A 25,713-nucleotide genomic window follows, 5' to 3' on the forward strand; every position below is an offset into this window, starting at 1 on the left:
GGCAGTGCAGTGACAAAGCCACGTTTATTTCTGTGATATCATTTTAGTAATGTTTATCTGGGACTGTAAAGTAGAATTGTTTAGTTTTCACCTAAAACTAAAAAATAAGTAATAGTTATTTTCACATTAAATAACACTGACAACAGCAAAAAGAATAGAAACACAGACTTTTGAAGGAGAATGTGCAATCGAAAGATGATGTTTCTAAGTTGTTTTTTTCCGTGTGGATATAACCATTACATAGTTTTAGTGAAAGAGTCTAATAAGCTAGCATAACGATCTACCTTAAGTTTGGCAACACAGCTTTCGTCTTCCTTCTTTTTAATCACATTATACTTTATCCATTTCGTCTACGCTTCCGCTTAACTTTTATCAGTAACACTTACTATGAGTAAGATTTCTGAAGAAAATTGGACAAAGTTTTGAGGGACACAAACCCACTACGCACAGACTGGGCGGAGAACTAATGTGACATCAAACACCGGTCAAAAGAGTAACACGGCAGAATCCGAATGGGCGGGGTCTACTTGCTTTTCATTGGCCCATGCAACCAGCTCTCCTTAACGATTGGTTCACAGCTCGTGAGAGAACGCGGGGTGAGGAGGTGCACGGAAACTTGTAATGTTTCGTTCTTGGACGAATAGCCGCGAAAGCTTGGATATGAAAGCTGCCTGGCAGAAACTTAATTTCTTGAAGTTGGACAGTGGGAAACTGAAGCAGTCGTCCGTAAGTCAAATTTGGAACGTTGTATTTTCATTCGATTGTGGCCGGTGTTGGATTCTCGCGCCCTCCGGCACTGATTTGTTGACAGACTATGATATGCTACTTTATATACTTGCGGACTCACGTGCCCATTTTTCCAGCTATGTCTTGTCTTTTGGGATTGTTTACTTCTTTTCTACTTGCATACTATTCGTCCATCCATAACCCAGTATCATCTAGCTGTAGAAATTTTTAACTCTGTTAGAATGATAGGCGATTTTCCTCTCCAAAGCTTTTTGCTGCCCAAACTACTTGTCCACACCCTCCTGCCATTTGGTAAGTTCTCAGAATAAACCAGCAGGCTTGTAAGAGTAATCGCTCTATTAAAGGTGGCATGGCAAAAGTTCTTGCCCCCCTCATGATGGTTTTAAGTAACTTATACATTTTTAAATTGCATTACTTTAAAATTAATCAATCTTTAGAATAACCTGGAGTTACGTCATGGGGCTGTGTAAGTTGTACAGTCTAATGTTAATGTACATTCGATTGACGAGAATAGTGGAAAGAAGGAATGTAAAGGGTAAGCAAATCTTGCCTTTTCATTGATCAATCAGTACTTCTCACATGCACAGTACTTGAGTTGTTCTTTGGCCAGACACTGCGTGTTTAAGTATGCCAAGTCATATGTTGGTAATCCATTTAGGATTGACCATTGCCAGAATCGTTTCTGTCACATGCCACCTTTTTACTGGGAGAAAAAAATCCAAACTACATTACAAACGACATTAACAAGATGTCTATTTTAGTTTTTAGCTTGTGGACAGGCCACTTTCTGAATTTTTCTGGTTCACTTTTATACTGCGATGGTGAAAAAGATCATATCTTGGAATACACATTTTATTTCAGGGTGATAGACAGCATTAAATGGCATTTCACCAACCACCCTTTGACAATTACATTTTACAGTTAGGCACAGAGTTTCATCCCAGTCAATCTTATAATCGGAAGCAAGATTATACTTTTGTATATATGTATGTATGACACTGAACCTGTGATTTATTTATTTCCTAGTTTTAATATTGTAAGTTTTTCTTGATGCTTTTTTATGTTCCATTTTGGGGCTGGCTACTTTTTTCTGAATGGTGAATTTTTGATCAGCATAAACTGGTGTAAATATGGAAAATTTCAATCGGTATGCTCTCAGCTAATCAAATACGTTATATACATGTCATTGAAATGATTCAGTACTGTATAGCACTTGATTTTCAAAAGTAATAGAAATCTCGTCTGATATTTTGTAGAAAGCCATAATTCACATTTATAGGTTATTTGTAATGCATTTAAAGAAATCTGATCTCCAGTTTTTTCAGTCAAATGGCTGAATGCATGAAACAAAAATGCACAGTTACGCCATCATGCGAAAAATTTACCAACATATAGACTAAATAAGGGTAGGTACACATGTTGATATAGAATCACTAGTAGTTGTATGTGTTTGTTCCATTAATGTTCTTAATTTGAGGTCAATCCCCACTGTTAAGTAAAATTCTCATTCAATTGCTAATAGCAGATCTGTACCTGTATTGTCGTAAGTAACTGAATTGGGTTTTGGATTAGGGAGTCTCCTCTGTCCCTGAACTGAAAAGGGAATGACACTGGCTTTTTCAAAGTTGCCAAGAATGTAAACATTGAATGTTTTCTGCCATGTCAGTTGTGGAAACCTAGTGATGTATTGTCATGAAACTTGCCTGAAATGAACTGTTTTAATATAGTCATGTTTTATTTGTGATATAAATGCATTTCTTAAGCATAGAGTCTATATTGTTCTACATTGAAGAATGCCTAGTTTAATTTTAACAGAAAATGCTTGTTTTGAGATATTTTTAAAGTATTAAAAATGCCTTGAAAGTAATGCTAAAGACGCCTGTTTTATATAGAACCTTACAGTATTCGAAATGACTGAAGGTCTCTCTTCAAGAAATACAGTTTAAGGTCAGACAATTAAAAGTGATAGCAACTTTTTTAAGGACACTAAAAAGCTGTGGCATTTGAACCTAGGAAATTGTGACTCCTTCTGCTTCTTTCTATTCATTTACATTTTGCAAAGAACTAACACACAGTGTAGATTCTGGATAATCCTGTTTCACTGAATACATTGCTTAGGGAAGCAATAGGATGTTCTGATTTTTTTCTGGTTTTAAGTTTTTTAGAGATCATATGCATATAAATATCTGGACTTAATTCTTTCTTTTATTTACCAATTCTCAGATTTGAATTTCAAGGGCTCTACTAGTCTGTAGAGCTAAACTAATATAGTCACTTTTGTTCACTGAGGCATTTAAAGTTACTACAACGCTTTGTGCAACAGGTCTCCACCTTAATTCTGTTACACAGTAAACACTATATGATAGCTATACATAATCACTTAAAATGAGAGGGTATCTTTGTGACATTAGTTGGCTGAAAAGATTAATACTTGAACCATTGATCTGGAGACAGTAGAGACATGAGACAAATCTGTGTCCTCCTCCCTTTTTCTATCATCATCCTTTGTCTGGTTCATCAAAGAGTCATGCTGTCTCAAAGTGTGGTCATGTTTGGCTCTCCTGATGCCTCTTCTTAACTTGGTTCTGAATGGGCTAAGGGCCTTTGCACTGCCAGATCTTAAAGCAGCATTACATTTTAATAGCAGGCATACCTCATTATTTATCCACAGCTTCAGATTGTGGGGTAGGTTTGTGTTTTGTGTGTGTGTGTGTATATATATATATATACTCAGCAAAAAAAGAAACGTCCCTTTTTCAGGACTGTGTATTTCAACAATAATGTTTTAAAAATCCAAATAACTTTACAGATCTTCATTGTAAAGGGTTTAAACAATGTTTTCCATGCATGTTCAATTAAACATAATCAATTAATTAAAATATATACATATATATTATATATATATTTTATATATATTTATTTTATATATATTTTATATATATATTTTATATATATTTATTTTATATATATATATATATATAACATATAATAAATATATATATTGGGGGTATGTAGGCTTTGGTTGTTATAACTGAAGATTTTCCTTTATTCCTTTCAGTCTCATCTTCCTTATCTGAAACAAAAATTAGCTCCTGCCCTTTTCATATACAGTACTTACTAGTTGTTGGTATTTCTGTATAGCCTGCAATTATTATTATTATTATTATTATTATTTTGCATAATAGTTGTTGGCAAAACATTTTTGGGATGCTGCACATGGTCCTTGAAAGCTGCTATTTCAAAAAAAGAGAGAATGACTTCACTAAATCTGAATAAAGGGGTTAGATTTTTTTTGTATTTTTGTACACAGTGAAAGTGGCTTACTTTGGATTGAAACTTTTACCAAACTCTTAGAATTTTCTAATAGTTATATAATTAGTGCACAAAATAGTAATTTTAAGGTAAATTATTTTCTTTATTAAATGTTACCTGTGGGGAACGCCTGCAAATAGTATGATATTTTGATGAGATGGACTGAAAAGCACTGTCTTTGAGGACCTTGCAGTCTGAATTTTTTCATTTTTTTATTTTAGAAGATTGATAGATGTAAAAACATGTTTTCTAGTACTATAACTGAAAGTACTCACTTGCAGTTGTGATATTTTATAGTGTTTTGTTACTGTAGTAATAATAAAACTACTTGCATTCAAGTAATAAAACTACTTGCATTTAAAACAGTTCGTATTACTTGAACTAAAAAATAGAGATTGTGATTGCCGTGTATTTATCATCTAATTTTAATTTGAAAAACACTAAATAATTCAATCTTTTTCTCCCTCTCTGTATGAAACAATAAGGGCAGTGCTGTGGCATACTGGTTAGCACTGTTGCCTTATAACTCCAGACTCCTGGGTTTGAATCCTGCCCCAGTTGCCTTCAGTGTAGAATTTACACATTTTGTCTGAAAGTTTTGTAAAGATTGCTCCAGTTTTATTTCTGTGTTTCTTGGTAAATTTAACTGGACACATTTGAGTGTGTATGAGTTTGTGAAGCATGGCAAGCGATGGATTGTTGCCCTGTCAGTAGTTGGCAGCTTGTACCCTTCTTGTGCCCAATGGTGCAAGGCTACTCTCTGGGACCTAATTAGTCAGAAAGGGATGTAGCAAGTGTGTTAAAAGATGTATAGACATATGAAATAAAAGGTTAAACAAAGACTAATCTTGCTGCCATTTTCTGCTTGCCCATGGAGTTGAACATTGTTCTGCTATTTATACAGATTTTCTAATGTTCTTCTCCTGTGTTCCACATCTACGTGTTGGCGTACATTGTATAAGCTTTGCCTAGCAGTATTATTTTTTTTTAAAATAATTTTATTATTGCTATGCATTAATTACTTTAATTCCTTTTAAAAATGTTATTTGTAGTAAATGTACCACCCAGACGCCTTGAATGAAATAAAACTTTTTTTCTTCTTGTTTTATTTCTCCGAATTAACTGAATTATACAGAGTTTAATAATAATGTGCACCAAATATGCTGTATTTTAATCTAGAATACCACGAGGAACCTGCGTTAAGCATGCTCCTATACAAAGAAACTGACCAATTAACAGTTTCTACTCTTAGTAATATCTTGCAGCTTAACGTGAATATATTACAAAATAGAATATGCCCTGATTTTTAATACTTAATCCTCTACTGACTAATCACTCTTGAAAACTTTGATCATTTAAGATTTTCACTTATGGGTTCTCCTATGGGTGGCACGGTGGCACAGTGGGTAGCGCTGCTGCCTCGCAGGTGGGAGACCTGGGTTCTCTTCCTGGGTCCTCCCTGCGTGGAGTTTGCATGTTCTCCCCGTGTCTGCGTGGATTTCCTCCAGGTGCTCCGGTTTCCTCCTACAGTCCAAAGACATGCCGGTTAGGTGCATTGGTGATTTTAAATTGTCCCTAGTGTGTGCTTGGTTTGTGAGTGTTTGTGTGTGTGTGTGCCCTGCGGTGGGCTGGTGCCCTGTCCAGGGTTTGTTTCCTGCCTTGCACCCTGTGTTGGCTGGGATTGGCTCCAGCAGACCCCTGTGACCCTGTAGTGAGGATATAGCGGGTTGGATAATGGATGGAATGTTCTCCTATGCTGAAGTCCAAAGACAGTGTTATTGTTTAATATTTGTGTTCTTCTTTAAACATATAGTGGTATGTAAGGAAATTTGTCCATTAACAAAGTGAACAGTTTCATTAGTCTTTTGGGATTTATAGGCTCATGGAATCATTATTTTCTTATGTATAGTGTAAAATTCCTACTTGATAAGTCAAGCCTGGATTAAATTCACTAGATATAGTAATTTTCTTGATACAAAAAACAAATCTCTTGTAAAATAGAAGAGACCAATCACCCCATAAACATATATTTACAATAGATGGAAAAACTTTGCAGGATCATGTTTAATGATTTTTAAATGTCACTGTAAATTATTTTTGTATTATTTTGTAACATTGGCTTCAGGTTTTTTTTTTTTTTTGACTTCTTGCCTTATGTATTTTTTTCCCTGTTTCTCAAGGTAGCAAAATCTAATAGCACATGTGATCTGTCTGGGCTTAAAATTTGGGGTGGGATTGTGGGTCCCACACAAATGTAGTTATTGTAGCAATTTTAGATTTTCAATGTACGGATGTCCCACACTATTTTATTTGATACAAAAGCTGCCTTACTTGTTAAAAGAATATTTTACATCTTTCTTTAAATTATTATTTTATAACCAGTAATGGCATGCTGCACGATAACGTGCAGTGAATACACTTGACTTGAGGCTTCATAGTTTTCATACTCTTTCTCTATACGTTTAGCATTCGTTTGCTCAGAGGTTGATGCACTTGCTGCTTCCTGAGCAGCTCTTCTTTTATCCACCCTAGCGGCCCGCTTTTTCTCTTTTTTCATCATCATCTTTTCTCGTTAAAACTGATTAAGACAGTGTGTTGCAATTACTGAGTATGTTTTCCTTCATTTTTTACTTAAGATGGCACTTATGTCTTCAATCTGCCTCAAGAATGATTTAAGATATGAAGAGTTAGGGGAAGTGATCGTGAAGGTAGTAGGGATGAGAATGGCTGTACGCATGCATCGCACGATCGCCCTGCTGGCTGCGGCCGAGAGTTGATTCGACAATAAAATAAAAATAAAAAGAGGAATAAACTTGGAGGTCAATCATCACCCTCAAAGTGGATAGTATACATCACATAGTGTAGGTGTACCAAATTTCAGGTCAATAGGTGAAACAGTTTGCAAGCTACAGGTGATTATATATTCCTGGACAGACAAATTGATAGCCACGGTAGCGTATTATATATAAATAGTGTGGCTTATTTCTCACTTAGAAGATCATATTTCTTTTATTGTGTACATTTCTTTAAATTTGCAATAATCGGATGTCACCTTCATGTTGCTTTTGCTGTTGACCAGACCTTGCAATTTGGTAATCTGATTGGCTGTTCAGTGGAACTGTGCAAGTCCATATCAGGCATCAAGGACATGGCTGGCATGCGATGCCCTATATTTAAACTGTGGTTTAGAAGAAACTCAACTAAACTTTGTTAAATTAAATGCTAAAAACCGACAGAAGTATATTCTTGTTCTCAAAGCAATACATGATCAGTAAATTGACCTGGGTTATTTGGTGAATTTGTATTCAGTTTCACTTCATTTTCTTTTTACAAATTAACCACTGTAAGTTCGTAGCTGCCTTATGGCTACACTTATAGTCGTAATCATTTTTCTTTTAAAATATTTGTGGTGGACTGACTGTCTTTAAGCCTGAAAAGTAAAATCAGTAACACACGAAAATATACGCAATCCTCAAGGATAATGTTCAGGAAATTTAGCTGTAGCTGTAAAGAAGGACATCTCAGCATACAAATGAGGACTTTGTGATGAATATCACAATTGCACTTTTACATTCATTTATGGTCTTTTAGAGATGTCCATTACTTTTGGAAACAGTTTATGATAATAGTCATAGTCATTCTCAAACCCACTTGTTGAGAGAGGCAATAGTCCATCCTGGCAGTACTGAACACAATGTAGCAGAAGGACCTGGACAAGGTACCAGTCCCCCTCTCTCACACACACACACATGCACACTCACACTGGGACCATTTACCAACCATAGAAGGATGTGAGAATGTGAGAGGAAAACTGGAGTAACCAGAAGAAAAGCGCAAAGATACAGGGTGAACATGCAAGCTTCACTGAGACAGCCATGTACTAGATTTTAACCAATTGAGCTGGATATGTGAAGTAGTGGTGTTAATCAGTCTGCACTACAATGTCACGTAAGCCAAGGATATATTAAATATATTTTGCCTAACTATCTCAAATTTGTTAAATTAATAGCATTCACATTTACAGCTTTATTTTGACTGCTCAGCTCCATTATAGCTGCATGAAATTGTAATCTGGCAGGAAAAAAACTGTATAGTATGGATGAAAAAATAAAAAAAATATATTTTTCTCAACGTGTTTTATTTTACATTCTCTAGATTTTGTTGCAAGTCTACCTTTTTGGCTAAAAACCTCAATACAGTACATGCAAAATTAAACAATTATTTATTCAAGTTAAAATAGCACTGGCTTATATCTTGATGTGCTCAAAATTTTATCAAATACTGTAAACATCAGAAGGAATAATTTATGACTTTAAAAAAATATTAATATCAAAGTGTTTTTTAAACTGGGTGTTTCTGATTCGCCTCCATCACACTTTCATCTGCCCAACAGTCTTAAGTCCCCCCTAGTGTTAAATTTAAAAGGGGCTTCCCTCCAATTTTAAAAATGAATTTCAAACCCTGAGTCTGTCTTGTTTATATACATCATTTTCTTAACTTAGTATAGATCTTTTGTAATTCTGTGGCTACCAACAATGTATTCAGATGTTTTGATAAGAAATAGATACTTATTTACTTTGAATCCTTTTATTACTCATAATGTCCTTTTGGGGATATTGAACAGTAGCCATTCATTTTTGAAGGTCATATGAGAAGGGTCATTTACATTTTGAATACAGTAATATAGTAATTTAATGGTGGCTTCAGCAACCAGCAGGTTATTCAGAAAGGATTATGGAATTTGGATGCAGGGTGCTGCTATCAAGTGCTTCATGGCATGATTGGTATCTAGAAAATTACTATAGAGTGACATTGCAAGGGCAATATAAATGAAGCTTGTGTACTTGCCTTGTATCCAACATTGTTCTCTGCCATTTGCTTCAATAATTAAGTTATGACATCATCTGCTCTGTTCAGCTGCTTCACCTGTCTAGCACACTGAAGTTTTTCTGTCTTCAAAAGTAAAACCATTTGCTATCATCAGTCTCACTAATTTTATTGAAATGCCATATATTTGTGTAAATTTGCAAACATTTCAATGAATGATTTTAGAAACTGTTAAATAAATTAAAGTGTTTTATTATTACTTAGTTGTCACCTTTATGCAAGGCAACTGTTAACATTTTAGACACCATTAGTTACTTTTCTTTTTTTAATTTTTCCAATTGGCGTGCAAGCATATGAAGTGAATTGCTTTTAGTCACACGGTGTCAGTAGTGGGGTTTGAACTCACAAACTGATTGTTTGAAGTCCAAAGTTTTAACCACTGCTCCATAACTGCATGTCTTGCGTGATAAAATAAAATGTTTAAAATATATCCACATGGCTTAAAACATTTTCAGTTTGTTGCTTTTTAAGTTAATTTTTTAGTATTTCAAAAGAGAGTCTTACCAGCTGAGTGTGATTGTGTTTAAAAACAAATCCAATAAGAAATGTATCTGAAGTGTCAGAATATTTTATTGAAAAATAAGAATTGCATCTTTCTGGTGTATGTTCAGACCATAGTGTGTAAATCTGACATTTGACAGATTTGCAATGGCACCTAAACATTTCATGGTATAGTATACAGTAGTACTTACTAATCTACAGTGTTCAATGTTCTGCTTTAGTATTCTCTCTGAAATAGGGTCAGACTGGATTACCATACAGAATTATGCTGATGTTTTTCTCAATTATAATAATCTTGCTGTGTACACACATACACATGCACAGAGAGAAAGGTAAAAACAGAGTCCAATTCCTTGTATATGTATATATACTTGGGCCAATAAAGCTGATTCTGATCCAGAATTGTTGAAGCATAGAATGTGTACCTCCTATTTTTTGACTTGTTGGTTATAGCTTTAAAAAGTTATTTAATTTGGCCTTTGCATATCAAGTACTGCATTGTCAAAGGAGAAAGGAGTTTAGTTTCTGGACTTAGGACTGACTGCTGAGTCACTGATGAGTGATCACAGACTGTCTTTGTCATGAGGGCAAAAAAAATATAACACTGCTGCACATGTATTTAATTGCAAGTCTGTACATTTTTTACATCTATTAGTATATTGCTTTCAGAAATTAGTATGTGAATATTAAAATGGAAGTAATCATGTAGGAATTTATACTGCCAAAGACTGGTCTGTAAAGTGCTTTATAAGCTTTCAAGAGTTGATCAGTGCTTACGTAGTGCATTTTCTTATAAACAGTACTGCTTTTGTTTTTAAAGTTTTGCTAGGCAGGCTTTTGAGGGCATTAATGCCTATGGCACCATCAGTTTTTCTAATATCTACGTTATCAGATGCCTACTTTCAGGTGAATGATAAGTTTGGAGTTCATGAAAAAAGTTACCAAATTTCACAAAACTAAGGAAGTGTTTAAAATTTAATCTGTCAGGCAGTTTTGTGCAGCATGTTTGTTACAGATGATTACTTGAAATCCATGGTTATCTCTGTCTCCTCAACACTAGAAATTATATCCATACTTTAAAAATACTTGCATTATTTTATAATGTATTGACTCGTTGTTGTGACTGGAGTGGAAAATGTGCTACATAATGGTATGAGGCCTTCAAATTAGCTACAGACGCAGGCCAGAATCCCCACAGGCTTGTTCAGAACAGCCTCACCCTAATCCTGCCAGTCCTCAACTGTGAACAGGTGGCTTTAGCCTAACTAGATCAAAAAATGGTTAAACTTGTTTAAAAGTTCAAAAGTGCCTCACAAGAGGAAGAACCATGAAATTTACAGGAATTACTGAGGAATCAAAATGTTTATAAATTATTTATTAAACAAAAATGTTAAATAAAAAAAAAACATTTACACCAGAGCAAAAAGGAATTGACAAGAAGTAAATCCAAGTTAAACAAGTCCCAAAACACATTTCCAGAGAAAAAAAAACCAAGAAACCGAGTAGTTGCCAACCAGAAAATCCAAGTCCAAATCAAAAAGTAATATCCGAAAACCCCAAATGAATCTCACTGAACCACTCCTGAGGCCTCATCTATGGTAAAATGTATAGCTAGGCAGGGGTCTTGGTATCAAGTATGATCAACTCTCTGTTAAAGATCTCTATTCATTAACACTAGAATTACCAGAGCCTACGAAAAAACTTGTAGATCTGTCCCACCTTAAAACCGTTCTCACCTCTCTGCCAGCGTCTTTTGTTCATCTAAATGTGCTGATAAACACAAACTGCAAGTAGCCGGCTGTTCCATCCCTCCACCAACTTAGAACGTGCACGAACTTCTCCCAGCTCATGCCTTGATTAATTATCTGGGAGTGGAGTTTTAGAGTGGAAATAATAGATCGTTATTTGGAATACACTCATTTCATGTGTGTTCCGTTTCTACAGTAATCTGTGTAAACACATTGTTAAACAGAAATTTTTTCATATTTTAGTAATAAATGTTACAAAATGTAGGCATAAACTATAAAATGTGTGAAGCCTCAAGGCCGAAGATCAAATAAACACTTTCACAAAAGGTTCAAGAATGTCACAACAGCTTACGTGGCGTACGGGTAAGATTTCGTCACTCGGAGCACAGCAGGCTTGCCGTATAACCTTCGTGGTTCTGCCTGCCTGAACTTTGACTTTATATATTCAGGAATGACTTTACATATTCCGAAAATCATTGTACAGTAATTGCCTGTTTGGCACCCCATAGGGCACTGTATAATAGATATATAAAAAAAAGAGCTGAGGGGATAGATATATAAATAGATAGGAATGAAAGGCACTATGTGATAGGCAGACAGGGAAGCTGCTATATAATATTAAAATTACTGTTATTACTATCCATCCATCCATCCATCCTCTTCCGCTTATCCGAGGTCAGGTCGCGGGGGCAGCAGCTTAAGCAGAGAGGCCCAGACTTCCCTCTCCCCGCCACTTCTTCCAGCTCTTCGGGAGAATCCCATGCGTTCCCAGGCCAGCCGGAGACATAGTCCCTCCAGCGTGTCCTGGTTCTTCCCCGGGGCCTCCTCCCGGTTGGACGTGCCCGGAACACCTCACCAGGGAGGCGTCCAGGAGGCATCCTGATCAGATGCCCGAGCCACCTCATCTGACTCCTCTCGATGCGGAGGAGCAGCGGCTCTACTCTGAGCCCCTCCCGGATGACTGAGCTTCTCACCCTATCTTTAAGGGAAAGCCCAGACACCCTGCGGAGGAAACTCATTTCAGCCGCTTGTATTCGCGATCTCGTTCTTTCGGTCACTACCCATAGCTCATGACCATAGGTGAGGGTAGGAGCGTAGATCGACTGGTAAATTGAGAGCTTTGCCTTACGGCTCAGCTCCTTTTTCACCACGACAGACCGATGCAGAGCCCACATCACATCCGCCTGTCGATCTCACGCTCCATTCTTCCCTCATTCGCGAACAAGACCCCGAGATACTTGAACTCCTCCACTTGGGGCAGGATCTCTCCTCCAACCCTGAGAGGGCACTCCACCCTTTTCCGGCTGAGGACCATGCTCTTGGATTTGGAGGTGCTGATTCTCATCCCAGCCGCTTCACACTCAGCTGCGAACCGATCCAGAGAGCTGAAGATCACGGCCTGATGAAGCAAACAGGACAACATCATCTGCAAAAGCAGTGACCCAATCCTGAGTCCACCAAACCGGACCCCTTCAACACCCTGGCTGCGCCTAGAAATTCTGTCCATAAAAGTTATGAACAGAATCGGTGACAAAGGGCAGCCCTGGCGGAGTCCAACTCTCACTGGAAACGGGCTCGACTTACTGCCGGCAATGCGGACCAAGCTCTGACACGGTTGTACAGAGACCGAACAGCTCTTATCAGGGGTCCGGTACCCCATACTCCCGAGCACCCCCACAGGATTCCCGAGGGACACGGTCGAATGCCTTTTCCAAGTCCACAAAACACATGTAGACCGGTCGGGCAAACTCCCATGCACCCTCCAGGACTCTGCTAAGGGTGAAGAGCTGGTCCACTGTTCCGACCAGGGGAAAACCACACTGTTCCTCCTGAATCCGAGGTTCACTATCCGACGGACCCTCCTCTCCAGAACCCCGAATAGACTTTTCCAGGGAGGCTGAGGAGTGTGATCCCTCTATAGTTGGAACACACCCTCCGGTCCCCTTTTAAAGAGGGGACCACCACCCCGGTCTGCCAATCCAGAGGCACTGTCCCGATGTCCATGCGATGTTGCAGAGGCGTGTCAACCAAGACAGTCCTACAACATCCAGAGCCTTAAGGAACTCGGGCGTATCTCATCCACCCGGGGCCCTGCCACCAAGGAGTTTTTGACCACCTCGGTGACTTCAGTCCCAGAGATGGGAGAGCCCACCTCAGAGTCCCCAGGCTCTGCTTCCTCATTGGAAGGCATGTTAGTGGGATTGAGGAGGTCTTGAAGTACTCCTCCCACCGACCCTAACGCCCGAAGTGAGGTCAGCAGCGCACCATCCCCACCATATACGGTGTTGACACTGCACTGCTTCCCCTCCTGAGACGCGGACGGTGGACCAGAATCTCCTCGAAGCCGTCCAAAGTCGTTCTCCATGGCCTCCAAACTCCTCCCATGCCCGAGTTTTGCCTCAGCAACAACGAAGCGCGTTCCGCTTGGCCTGCGGTACCTATCAGCTGCCTCCAGAGACCCACAGGACAAAAAGTCCTATAGGACTCCTTCTTCAGCTTGACGGCATCCCTCACGCGGTGTCCACCAACGGGTTCGGGATTGCCGCCACGACAGGCACCGACCACCTTGCGGCCACAGCTCCGGTCAGCCGCCTCAACAATAGAGGCACGGAACATGGCCCATTGGACTCAATGTCCCCACCTCCCTCGGGGCGTGGTTGAAGTTCTGCGGAGGTGGGAGTTGAAGCTACTTCTGACAGGGGACTCTGCCAGCCGTTCCCAGCAGACCCTCACAACACGTTTGGGGCCTACCAGGTCTGACCGGCATCTTCCCCCACCATCGAAGCCAACTCACCACCAGGTGGTGATCAGTTGACAGCTCCGCCCCTCTCTTCACCCGAAAGTGTCCAAGACATATGGCGCAAGTCCGGCGACCACGACCACAAAGTCGATCATCGACCTGAGGCCTAGGGTGTCCTGGTGCCAAGTGCACATATGAACACCCTTATGCTTGAACATGGTGTTCGTTATGGACAATCCATGACGAGCACAGAAGTCCAATAACAAAACACCGCTCGGGTTCAGATCGGGGCCATTCCTCCCAATCACGCCCTTCCAGGTCTCACTGTCATTGCCCACGGAGCATTGAAGTCTCCCAGCAAAACGAGGGAATCCCCAGAAGGTATGCCCTCTAGCAACCCTCCAGAGACTCCAAAAGGGTGGATACTCCAAACTGCTGTTCGCGCATACGCACAAACAACAGTCAGGACCCTTCCCCACCCGGCGGAGGGAGGCCACCCTCTGTCCACGGGGTAAACCCCAATGCACAGGCTCCAGTGGGGGCAATAAGTATGCCCACACCTGCTCGGCCTCTCACCGGGGCAACTCCAGAGTGGTAGAGAGTCCAGCCCCTCTCAAGGAGATTGGTTCCAGAGTCCAAGCTGTGCGTCGAGGTGAGTCCGACTATATCTAGCGGAACCTCTGACCTCGCGCACTAGCTCAGGCTCCTTCCCCTTCAGAGAGGTGACATTCCACGTCCCAAGAGCCAGTTTCTGTAGCCGAGGATCAGACCGCCAAGGTCCCGCCTTCGGCCACCACCCAACTCACACTGCACCCAACCTCCTTGGCCCCTCCCATAGGTGGTGAGCCCATGGGGAGGACGACCCACGTTACCTCTTGGGCTGTGCCCGCCGAGCCCCATGGGTGCAGGCCCGGCCACCAGGCGCTCGCCATCGAGCCCCACCTCCAGGCCTGGCTCCAGAGGGGGCCCGTGACCCCGTCCGGGCAAGGGAAAGCGCGTCCAAGTTTTATTCTTCATTGGAGGTTTATTGAACGCTCTTTGTCTCATCCCTCACCTAGGACCAGTTTGCCTTGGGTGGCCCTACCAGGGGCATAAAGCCCCGGACAACATAGCTCCTAGGATCATTGGGACACGCAAACCCCTCCACCACGATAAGGTGACGGTTCAAGGAGGAGCTGTTATTACTATATAGATATTATTTATTTACTTACTTCCTACAGTGTAAAGACACGAGTGCAGAGCTTCCCATGTACATATACAAAGTACAGCGATGGTAAAAGTGCATTCTTGATCTGATGTAGAACAATCATCATGATTTGAGTTTGCCTCTGTTATGGCACGTCTGAGAAAACGTCAGTGTCAAATGCGGGGGGGTTGCGCTGCTGAGAGAAAAAAAAAATCTAACCTTTACAAGTATCATAAATTACTGGACTTAAATGACTGGAATCAAATGTATGTTTTTATTTTAAAATAGTAAGAATACGTGCAGCTCACATTTCAAAACGGACTCATCTGGAATCGAACCCGTGAAGTTCAGACTACCAGTCAAGAGCTAATACCGTTGCGCCACTACAGTGCTCTTAGCAAATGCGTGTCAATATCGCACTGTAACGCGAGTTGTTTTTCTGTAGTTATATTTTTGAATAAAAGCGCACTTGTTCTGTTATATTTGTTCTTTTTGTGAAACTGTTTCTTTGATATTTGGACTTCAGGCTTCACACATTATAAACTTCATGTGTACATTTTGTCAATTATGACTAAAACATGAAAAACGTTTCTTTTTTAAAGATGTGTTTACCTAGATCGTTGTAGACACGGAACACACATGAAATGCAAGTGTTCCAAATAACAATATAGTATTTATAAAAGGTGTAATTTTGCTTGACTTCTCACTCTATACAATTCCAAGCAACTGACACGCAGGTAAACAGACTTGAGCTGAGAACAACTGTCTTGTGGGGATGTGATAGTAGGCTGCTTGCTGTTTGCTGCTTAGCCACAAATTTAGAAGACAAAAGATGGATGGAGAGGTGTGAAGCGTTTTATGGTGGGACAGATCTACAAGTTTTTTTGTAGGCTCTGGTAATTCTAGTGTTAAGTTACCCTAGGGCCTGTGGGAGTCTTAATCTGGGTTTGTCTGCAGCTCCACCATAGCTTCTCTCACTACTTCTGTATGGAGTGTATCATTCTTTGGCAGGCAATGTGGATGCAAGTACATGATAAAGAAAAGGCATACAGACTTTACAGCCTATAGCAGCTGGTTTGGGAAATTTCTAGAACGTTATTACCCTATTGTTTTCCCATTTCCTTTGGCTTTAAGTATAAATGACTTCAATTCGGTCAGCCATAATTTGGCGCATGACTTTAAAAGTTAAAAAAAAAAAATACTGAATGTGAGTATAAACCAGGAATGAATCTCTTGCTAAAACATTACACATAGCCAGGTAAAGGCAATGGTGGCAACATGGATTGACCAATGCTTAGCAAGACTCCCAATCTCTCTCTGAAGTTTTCAAGCACTTCTGTTCCATGTGAGAGAGAGATGTCCTCCAGATTTTATTCTTCCAGTGGGCAGCGCTTGATAACTCTCCAGTAGAAAGTACTCATAATTGGGTTCTTAATAAATGCACAAACTAACTATATTTTTTCAGTCTAAAGAAAGTGTCTCACAGTGAGCAAATTCCGCAATCATGCTCATGAACCTAATTTAGCACAGGGGTGTGGAAATCAAATTTATTTCTACTTGTCCACGGAGAAGTAAACTTAGAAAATCCACTTGTCCGCCAGTTAAATTCACTTGCCCATAAACAAATAACAAAAGTGAAAAATAGTTTATTTTTTCTGATCTCTTTTATTGATACCAAAACTGCCTTCCCATTTTAAAACTGAAAAAAGTTCTTTCAGGGAGTAGTATTTTGCCACCTTGCTCTAGAACGTTTTATAAAAGATTACCTTATTTTACCTGGCTAATAAACAATGCCTTCATTATAGCTGCACTAGTTCTTTTTTCATATATTACAGTTACATAACAGAACACTGTCCTGATTCATTTTCTGCCATGTTGTTCAGCTTTTGTCTTGCAACATCTTTTCCCCCAAGAATCTTTACCATCTCAGACAGCATGGTCTGTTCATTTCTGCTTGAGCTGAACTGCATGGTTCCTGGACTGATGGTCCTGCAGAAGTGGATGCTGATGACTTTTCAGTTATTTTATGAGTGATGTGCCTGTTGCCGGGTGACAGACAGAATTTCACAGCTGGTCAAGGGTCAAACTCTTCTAAAAAAGCAGCATTGAACAGCCTAGCATAGCGCTCAACCTCTGAGCGTTCAGCTTTAGAAAATGCTTTTTCAATTGAACCAACTTTTTTCTTACTTTTAGACTCATGTCTCTATCTGACGTACTAAACCCCCAGTTCCTATCCTTCTTTCTGCACATAACCAATCACCACACGATAAATGTCTTTGTGAAATTAAAACTAGTTATAAGCTTAGACCTCTGAATGGATGGCATAATTAAACATGTATAACGATTTTTTTAAAGTTCTGAAAACTCTGAGGTCTAGGTTTATAACAAGTTTTAATTTCACAAAGACGTTTATCATGTGGTGTTTGGTTATATGGAGAAAGACAAAGGATAGGAGCTGGGGGTTTAGTACGTAAGATAGACACAGCAAACATGCAATAAAGAAAGCCTGCTCAGAAAAACCTCCATTGAATTGTGCGTTCGTGTCTCCGACCTCCAGATCACGAACGCAACATTTACACAATATTTCAGTTAAACCTGTGCGATACCCATTCAGATATCCAGTTTTTTGGAGCCTCGTCACACCTGCCATAAACTTCCCTACACTGAACGTAGACCTGAGAACCCCTAAATGCAAGGGAGCAGCACTACAGTCACGCCACCGTGCCCCTCGCCACCCATGTCTAATACATGCTTTAATGCATTTCATCGTGAAAAAGATATCAAGTATTTATTTTAGTATTCTGAATGTTCATTGAGCAGGAATATCATGAAGTCAATGTGCGGCAATTGCTGCCGGCGCTTCCTCAGTGCAAGAGGAAGTCAGTTTAAGAAGTGCGCAGAGATTAACAGCTGGGTCGGGGAACACTTAATATAAAGCATTTAATGTGCTATATTAATTTATGACGGGGTTTGAGAAAATCTAGTAAATGAAACATTAATTTTAAGACGAAATTTAGTTTGCGACATTCTACTGATAAACTACGAGAATAAAGTGGAAATGTCAACTTTAATCTCGACATTTACATTTTTTTTTTTTGTCTTCACTGTGTCCGTATTTTTTTCACCGTGGCCTTAATACGCTAGGTTTTTCAGGGCATGTTGTGCCAGTTTTAATCAAACAAGGATCCATTTCTCATCCACGATGCTATTTGTTTCAGTTTCAGCAACACGCATATAGCGAGAACAACGTGCTTACCGTAGTGCATTATGGGTTACGCAAGTAATTCCTAATGATGTATTCGAAATTCCGCAAGATGGAACATTTCCAAAGAAGTAAATATTACTGATATTGTCGGGAAAAAAAATAATCGCGTCTAAGTGAAGATTTTTATTGATATTTCATAACATTTGGAAAACGTTCAAATGTTTTCTTCTTTATTTTTAATAAACTGACAGCGCGAAACCAACTTGTTTTATATTAAAATTTCTCTAATCAAAAACGATCTACTGTATAGACAGCTCATCAAAATTGATGTCACACAATAAATTTCTTAACTCCTCAATATATCACAACTAATTTCAGGAAAGATTAACTGCCTAACAAGCTTAATGTGGAGAAAACAATTGCATTGTAGGTGAAATAACCGCATTTTATGGAGAAAAAATGAATTTTATCAATAATATATAAAAGTTATCGATTATACTGAAAAATCAAATCACATCGTAATGTTGGCATGAAAAAAATGACCACATCTCCAAGCGTGTAAATAGTAGGATAAAATACTTATGTAAGACCACAAGAGTAATTCCCCTTTGAAAAATCAGCCGTCATTTTGTAAACAATATTGAATACCAATTTGAGACATGAAGAACATACCTAAGTAGACTGTTTCTGTACGAAGTACTTATCCAACTGTTTAAAATTTGAAAGTAGTGGTAACAATGTGCCCTGCACAGCACATATAATTCTTTTTTCTCCAGAAAATTGCACTTGTCCGCGGACAACTGAAACAGAAAAACACGCTTGTCCGATGGTCAGTTTACCCATGTCGGACCAGTCGGGCGTTGGATTTCCGCACACCTGTAGCACCATTTGCCCATAACCTCAGCAATCCTCCATAGTTACTGTTCTCCTTCCTCTGTTTTGTGCTAAAAGGTACAAGACACATCGTACTCGCATAACTAGTGTTTTGTTTGGTCATGGGTCATGCCCTTGAGTTTTGTTTGTTTCCCTTTTTGTATTTTTTTTTGAACAGCTTCTGTTTTAGTGCTGAATCTGGCTATTAGTTTATAATTACTAATTGTCCTCTGTTATTTTTTATTTTATGTTACTGATATTAATTAAGGGGGGCGCAGTGGTAGCGCTGCTGCCTCGCAGTTAGGAGACCCAGGTTCGCTTCCCGGGTCCTCCTTGCGCGGAGTTTGCATGTTCTCCCCGTGTCTGCACGGGTTTCCTCCCACAGTCCAAAGACATGCAGGTTAGGTGGATTGGAGATTCTAAATTGGCCCTAGTGTGTGCTTGGTGTGTTGGTGTGTTTGTGTGTGTCCTGCGGTGGGTTGGCACCCTGCCTGGGATTGGTTCCTGCCTTGTGCCCTGTGTTGGCTGGGATTGGCTCCAGCAGACCCCCGTGACCCTGTGTTCAAATTCAGCGGGTTGGAAAATGGATGGATGGATGGATGATATTAATTAAAAACAAATAATAATCCATACAATGAAATCAAACTTAACAAACCAAAATTCAACCCCAACCCAAAGAAAGGAGAGGGGAGCCAACCAAAAAATTTATCTAAAAGCAGCAAGGAAGGAAAACTATCTTTTTCCCTGTTATAGAAGCTTATTCTAAAATGTTATTGATTAGATCCTGCGATATTTGAAAAAAAAAAAAAAGTTTTTGAACAGATCCTCCGAGTAAGAATTTTGATTTTTTGTCCAATTTTAAATAGTATAGAATATCACCTACCCACTGACTTAAAAGTGGTGGGGTGGGATTCTTCCAGTTGAGTGAGATAAGTCTGTGTTAGTAGTGAGGTAAAGGTAATTAAAATGTGTTTGTTCTTCTCCAGTTTAAGCCTATCTGGGAGTACACCAAACACAGCTGTTATTGAGTTAGGAGTGACTGTGACACCAAGGCTATCTGATAAGCATTCAAAGATTTTTGTCCAAAATGATCTTAACTTTGTGCATGCCCAAAACATATGGCCCAGTGAGGCTGGAGCTAAATTGCAATGTTCACAGTTTAAATCTTGCCATGGAAGCATTTTGCTTAGTTTTAATGAAGATAAATATGTTTAATCAAAGATTTTAAGTTGAATTATCAAGGGCTTTGCACATATGGAGATTGATTGTATTATGTGCATGGTTGCCTTCCACTCATTTTCTGAAATATTAAGTGAAAGATCCTTTCCCCATTGTACTCTGTGATTTTTCAAAGGAAGGGATTTTAAATACAAAATATTTGGAATAGACATAGGTAGAAGGTGAGAAAAATTGGATAGATTCCTTTTCACAAAGTTTCTAGCTTGAAAGTAGTGGAAAATTGTGTTGATGAGAAGTTAAATTTGAAGCTTAATTGCTTGTAGGATGCAAAAAATGATCTATGTAGAAGTCTCTAAATGTTTTAATTCTAAACATTTCAAAACATTAAATACTCTGTATGTTTGAGAGGCTGGAAAATAGTGGTTGTCATGTAGAGGTGCAACAGTTAAGAGCTTCTTTGTCTTAAGTACTGCCTATATTGGTTCCATATTGTGAGTGAATGAAAGGCAATTGGATTATTAGTGTTGTGATGATAGTTTGTATTTACTGGCTAACAGAGCAGGGAATATAAAGAAGTACTGTAAGATTTTACTTCTTTTGTAGACCAGGGTTGTGTATGTTCACCAAATTGATGTGCAAATCTTAATGGCTTGTATATTTGCCGCCCAGCAATAAAATTGAAAGTTAGGTAGTGCCATGCCCCCTTCTGCTTTAGGTCATTGTAGAGTCTTCCTTTGGATGTGTGGATGTTTCAAATTCCAAATAAATGAGGTAATAATTGAATCTAATTTCTTAAAAAAGATCTTTTAATGTACAGTATATGGGGATGATTTGAATTAGAAAAAGAAGCTTAGGAAAGAGGTTCATCTTAAAAGTGTTAATTCTCCCTGCTAATCTGAGATGGAGGGTAGACCATCTATTGATATTTTGTTTAATTATTAAAAGAGCTTTATATTTTCTTGTGATATTTACCCCAAGATATCTAACAGCTAAGATAAATGGAAAGGTGTCTTGTCTATTATTGTGTGCTAGAGTGTTTATTGGAAAATCACATTTTTATTCAAATTGATATTCAGTTCAGATATCTTTTGATAATCTGCTACTACTTTTAGGACTGCTAGCATGGAATGTTGTGGATAAGATATATACAGTGCCATATTATCTGCCTATAGTGATATTTTTATTCAAGTTCTTTTCTAATAATCCCTTTTATCTCTGAGGCATTTTGAAAATAAACAGCCAATGGCTTGATGGCAATTGCAAAAACCAATGGTGATAGGGGACATCTTTGTTGAGTACCACGTTCCAGAAGTAGTCTGAAGTAATGTTAATACGAACTGAGGCTTCTGGACTAGTATAGAATAATTTGATCCATGCACATATGTTTGCTATATGTGGGCTAAATCCAAATTTGTGCAATGTTGTGAATAGGTAGTCCCATTCAACCATATCAAATGGTTTTTCTGCATCCAAAGGTAGTAAGATCTCTGCGGTGTTACATTTAATGGGTGAATATATTATAATAAACAAACATTGACGATTAGAAGCTAAGTGTGTGCCTTTAATAAATCTGGTTTGGTCTTGTGTCTTATCTTCTTTAAACTGAGTAGAATATAAGCACTTAATAATACTCTTTAAATGTGTGGGTTACATTTTTATGGTCTATGAATTTTATCTCTGTGTCAGTGTTGGTAATTGCTGTTATTGCATTACGAGCTATAGTACCTGCTTGTGGATTTGTTGGGCTAAAATCTTATTGGCCTTCTCTCCATGTTCATAATAATGATGTCACGACTTAAAGATGAGCTGTTCCATATCTTTAGTAGTCAAGAGTTTAAATTCTAATTGCAAAACCTGTCCTTACCTATAAAAACCTCATTTGATGATCTGGAGTATTCTAGATCTGGTAATTTCACTGATTAACTCTGACGCCTTCTTGGTTTACAATTTATTTTTGTGAGAAAGATATGAAATAATCTATCCTCTTAAAAATGCCTTCAGAGTGTCCTAGGGGATTCCTGCAGAGACCCGTGAGTTTGTCTCCAGAAAATAATCAATTTACTTGGATATGAATTTTGTACAGTTCTCATCAGCTAATGACAGAGGATTCAGACACCAGCTATGAGATGAGTACGTAGGGCATAGTAATTTTAATTCCATGATCAGAGGAGTGTGGTCAAAGATAACAATAGCATCATACTTATAAGACTTGACAATGGGCAAAAATTGTTTAGGAAGAAATAATTATTTCTTGAGTAACAATGGTGAACTTGTGAGAAGAAGGAATACTGTATGCTGTTTGGTTAGGAATTAAAAACCTAAATGGGTCTGATAAGTTCTGATCTATTACAAACTGTGCAGCTATTTTTGCAATATTGGATGCTTTTCGCCACTGTAGCTGAAGACCTGTCCAGGTCTGGATTTACAACACATGTAAAGTCTCTGGCCATTATAATTTTATGAGTTTCTACATTAGGCATATATCCAAATTAATTTTGAATGAAATGTCTATCATCCATGTTAGGTGCATAAATATTTATCATTATCAGTTTAGTATTAAATAAATTTGCCATCACCATGAAATATTGCACTTCAGGATCACATATTACGTCTGACGCTACAAATGGGATAGTTCTGTGTATTAAGATTCCCACTCCCCTAGTTTTCTTTGTATAGCTGGAATGAAACATTTTGCCAATCCACTCACTTTGCAACCAGTAATGGTCCTTATTTATTAAGTGAGTACTATCTTGGCATTTAAACCTGTTAAGTGAGTGAATACTTTCTTTCTCTTTAATTCATGATTGAGACCTTTGACATTCCAGGTCACAAAGTTCATTGTTTGGACATGAAAACATTTCTTCTGAACTTTTGTTGACATTTTCTAGTTAAGGGAGTATATTTTTATATATGATAGCTATGACCAAGATTTCATATTATTGCCAGATGTTAATGGCTATGAAGCCTATTGTAGTGTGGCACTAATGGTTATTGGGGTAGAAAGAATAAATAAGAAATAGCAAAGCAAAACACTCCCTTCCCCCCTTTTTATATTCCAGAGTGAGGCAGACCACACTTCACAAAGTCCTGGTCCTCTGACATAACGAGAGACCGAGCATGTCCAGAACAAAATGAAACCCCCAGCAGCAGTGTAGAAAAGGTTAAAACTGAGGTAGTCAGTGACCAGTGACCTTCGATTCTGATAGATAGATAGATAGATAGATAGATACTTGTACCTTCTAGATTTTGTGTTCTTGGACAGCCAGTTTGTCAGCATGCACTTTGCATTCTGATTTTGCAGCTATTGCCTTTTCATCAGTGGCGGATGTCGATTGTTCAACTATTTCAATATGAACCATAAAGGATGTAGTAAACTTAGTACTTAAAAGTTTCTCCAGGTGTTTTATATCCTGATGCTCTTTTTTTCATTTTTCTTGTTTAGGTCCTTTATTTCTTTTGTTATATCCCTTATATCCTCCTTTATATCACTCTGTATATCATTTATGCCCAAGTGTGGCAATCATTTACTTCAACTCGGAAAGTGTGTTTTGGTCTTCTTCACGTTCCATAGATGGAGTTGTGAGTCCGGTTGGGGTTAATGTGGCTCACTCATGGGGGGGTTATTAGCAGCAGTTGACAGTGGGGATGAAAGTGCCATGCTTAATTTCTATAATCCTCCTGGAATCAACTAATTCTCTTTGCCCACCTTGCTCAAAGTTTTGCTCCCACTTTCACTTTCAGCTGTAGCCAGTGCTGCAGTTTCAGGTCCTAGCAGACCTGTTCCTTCTCTCGTCTGTTCCAGGTCAGTCTCTGATAGGCCGCACCATGAACCTGAGGCTCATTTTAACTTTGATGAAAGTTTAGCTGCCTTATCCTTATCATTTTTCTTTCCTTTCTGAACCCTATGTTTGCTATTCATGCTTATTTATACTTGTGTATAATGTAAATAGAGGATACCTCAGAATAATAGAAAAATAAAGGGTAAAATAACACCGCTGCTAATAGAGCTCAGTTCTAGCTGTCCATCTCATGTAACGGACGAGACCAAATTCTTCTCCTCTTTTGCTTTGTCTTATTTTAATTTATTTACATCACCTTGTAATAGTAGCAGTATTGCATCTGGTTAATTGTGTTATCTTCTTTGATGTTGTTTTGGCCCATAATTAGGAAACAGGCCACAGATACTATAATCAGGCTGTGTTTAGCAACTGCAGCTGTGTAGTAGTACTGTTTGCGTAGTTTTGTTCTGCACTTCTTCATTCTAGTACTTTTGTTTGGTTTGTGTCCTTCTGACCTTTTTGTTTATGAATTTTTGGCTCTTTTGTTGGATTTTATCATTCATATTAGGTATTTTGGCATTGTTTACTTCCTTAACTCCTGTTCAGTTTTGTATTCCCTTTGTGCTTTCCTTTTCTTTATTTATTTAATTGTGTTTAGTTTTTAAAATATTAATCACTCTTACTTGGCCATTTTTAAAGTTGCCAGTCTAAATTGTAAACACTTTTATTTATTTGTTTTAATTGTTGGCTTCTTTTCTTAAAAAATGTAGTTATAACTATGTTTCATTCTGGCTAGGGTTTTACTTAATATTTACCTACCCATTTGGCATTTGGCCTAGATTCAGGAACAGTTTTTGTCCACGTCTTAAGACTGTTCAACAGTAGGACACACTGACAACTGCCTGAGTGTTTCTTGTATATACAGGTGCCAATCATAAAATTAGAATATCATGACAAAGTTGATTTATTTCAGTAATTCCATTCAAAAAGTGAAACTTGTATATTAGATTCATTAATATTACACACAGACTGATGTATTTCAAATGTTTATTTCTTTTAATTTTGATGATTATAACTGACAACTAATGAAAGTCCCAAATTCAGTATCTTGGAAAATTAGAATATCAATTAAGACCAATGCAGAAAAAGGATTTTTAGAAATGTTGGCCAACTGAAAGGTATGAACATGAAAAGTATGAGCATGTACAGCACTCAATATTTAGTTGGGGCTCCTTTGGCCTGGATTACTGCAGCAATGTGGCGTGGCATGGAGTCGATCAGTCTGTGGCACTGCTCAGGTGATATGAGAGCCCATGTTGCTCTGATAGTGGCCTTCAGCTCTTCTGAATTGTTGGGTCTGGCGTATTGCATCTTCCTCTTCACAATACCCCATAGATTTTCTATGGGGTTAAGGTCAGGCGAGTTTGCTGGCCAATCAAGAACAGGAATACCATGGTAGTTTTGGCATTTTGTGCAGGTGCCAGGTCCTTTTGGAAAATGAAATCTGCATCTCCATAAAGTTCGTCAGCAGCAGGAAGCATGAAGTGCTCTAAAAC

The 25,713-nt window shown here is 38.6% G+C and overlaps 1 protein-coding gene across 4 annotated transcripts in view; it reads left to right on the forward strand.

The window, feature by feature from the left end:
• Positions 1 to 25,713, forward strand: part of tbc1d1 (TBC1 (tre-2/USP6, BUB2, cdc16) domain family, member 1) — a 294,800-nt gene that overhangs the window by 26,272 nt on the left and 242,815 nt on the right. Inside the window, exon 1 of one of the 4 annotated variants that reach the window (XM_039751285.1) lies at positions 607 to 726. The exons of the other annotated variants lie outside the window; for them this stretch is intronic. Within the exon in view, the coding sequence (XP_039607219.1) occupies positions 622 to 726 (105 nt within the window). The 5' untranslated portion in view covers positions 607 to 621. Of the gene's footprint in view, positions 1 to 606; positions 727 to 25,713 lie in introns of those variants that run through there. 4 annotated transcript variants of the gene reach the window in all.

Source organism: Polypterus senegalus, chromosome 4, assembly GCF_016835505.1.
Source record: "Polypterus senegalus isolate Bchr_013 chromosome 4, ASM1683550v1, whole genome shotgun sequence".
NCBI lineage: Eukaryota > Metazoa > Chordata > Cladistia > Polypteriformes > Polypteridae > Polypterus > Polypterus senegalus.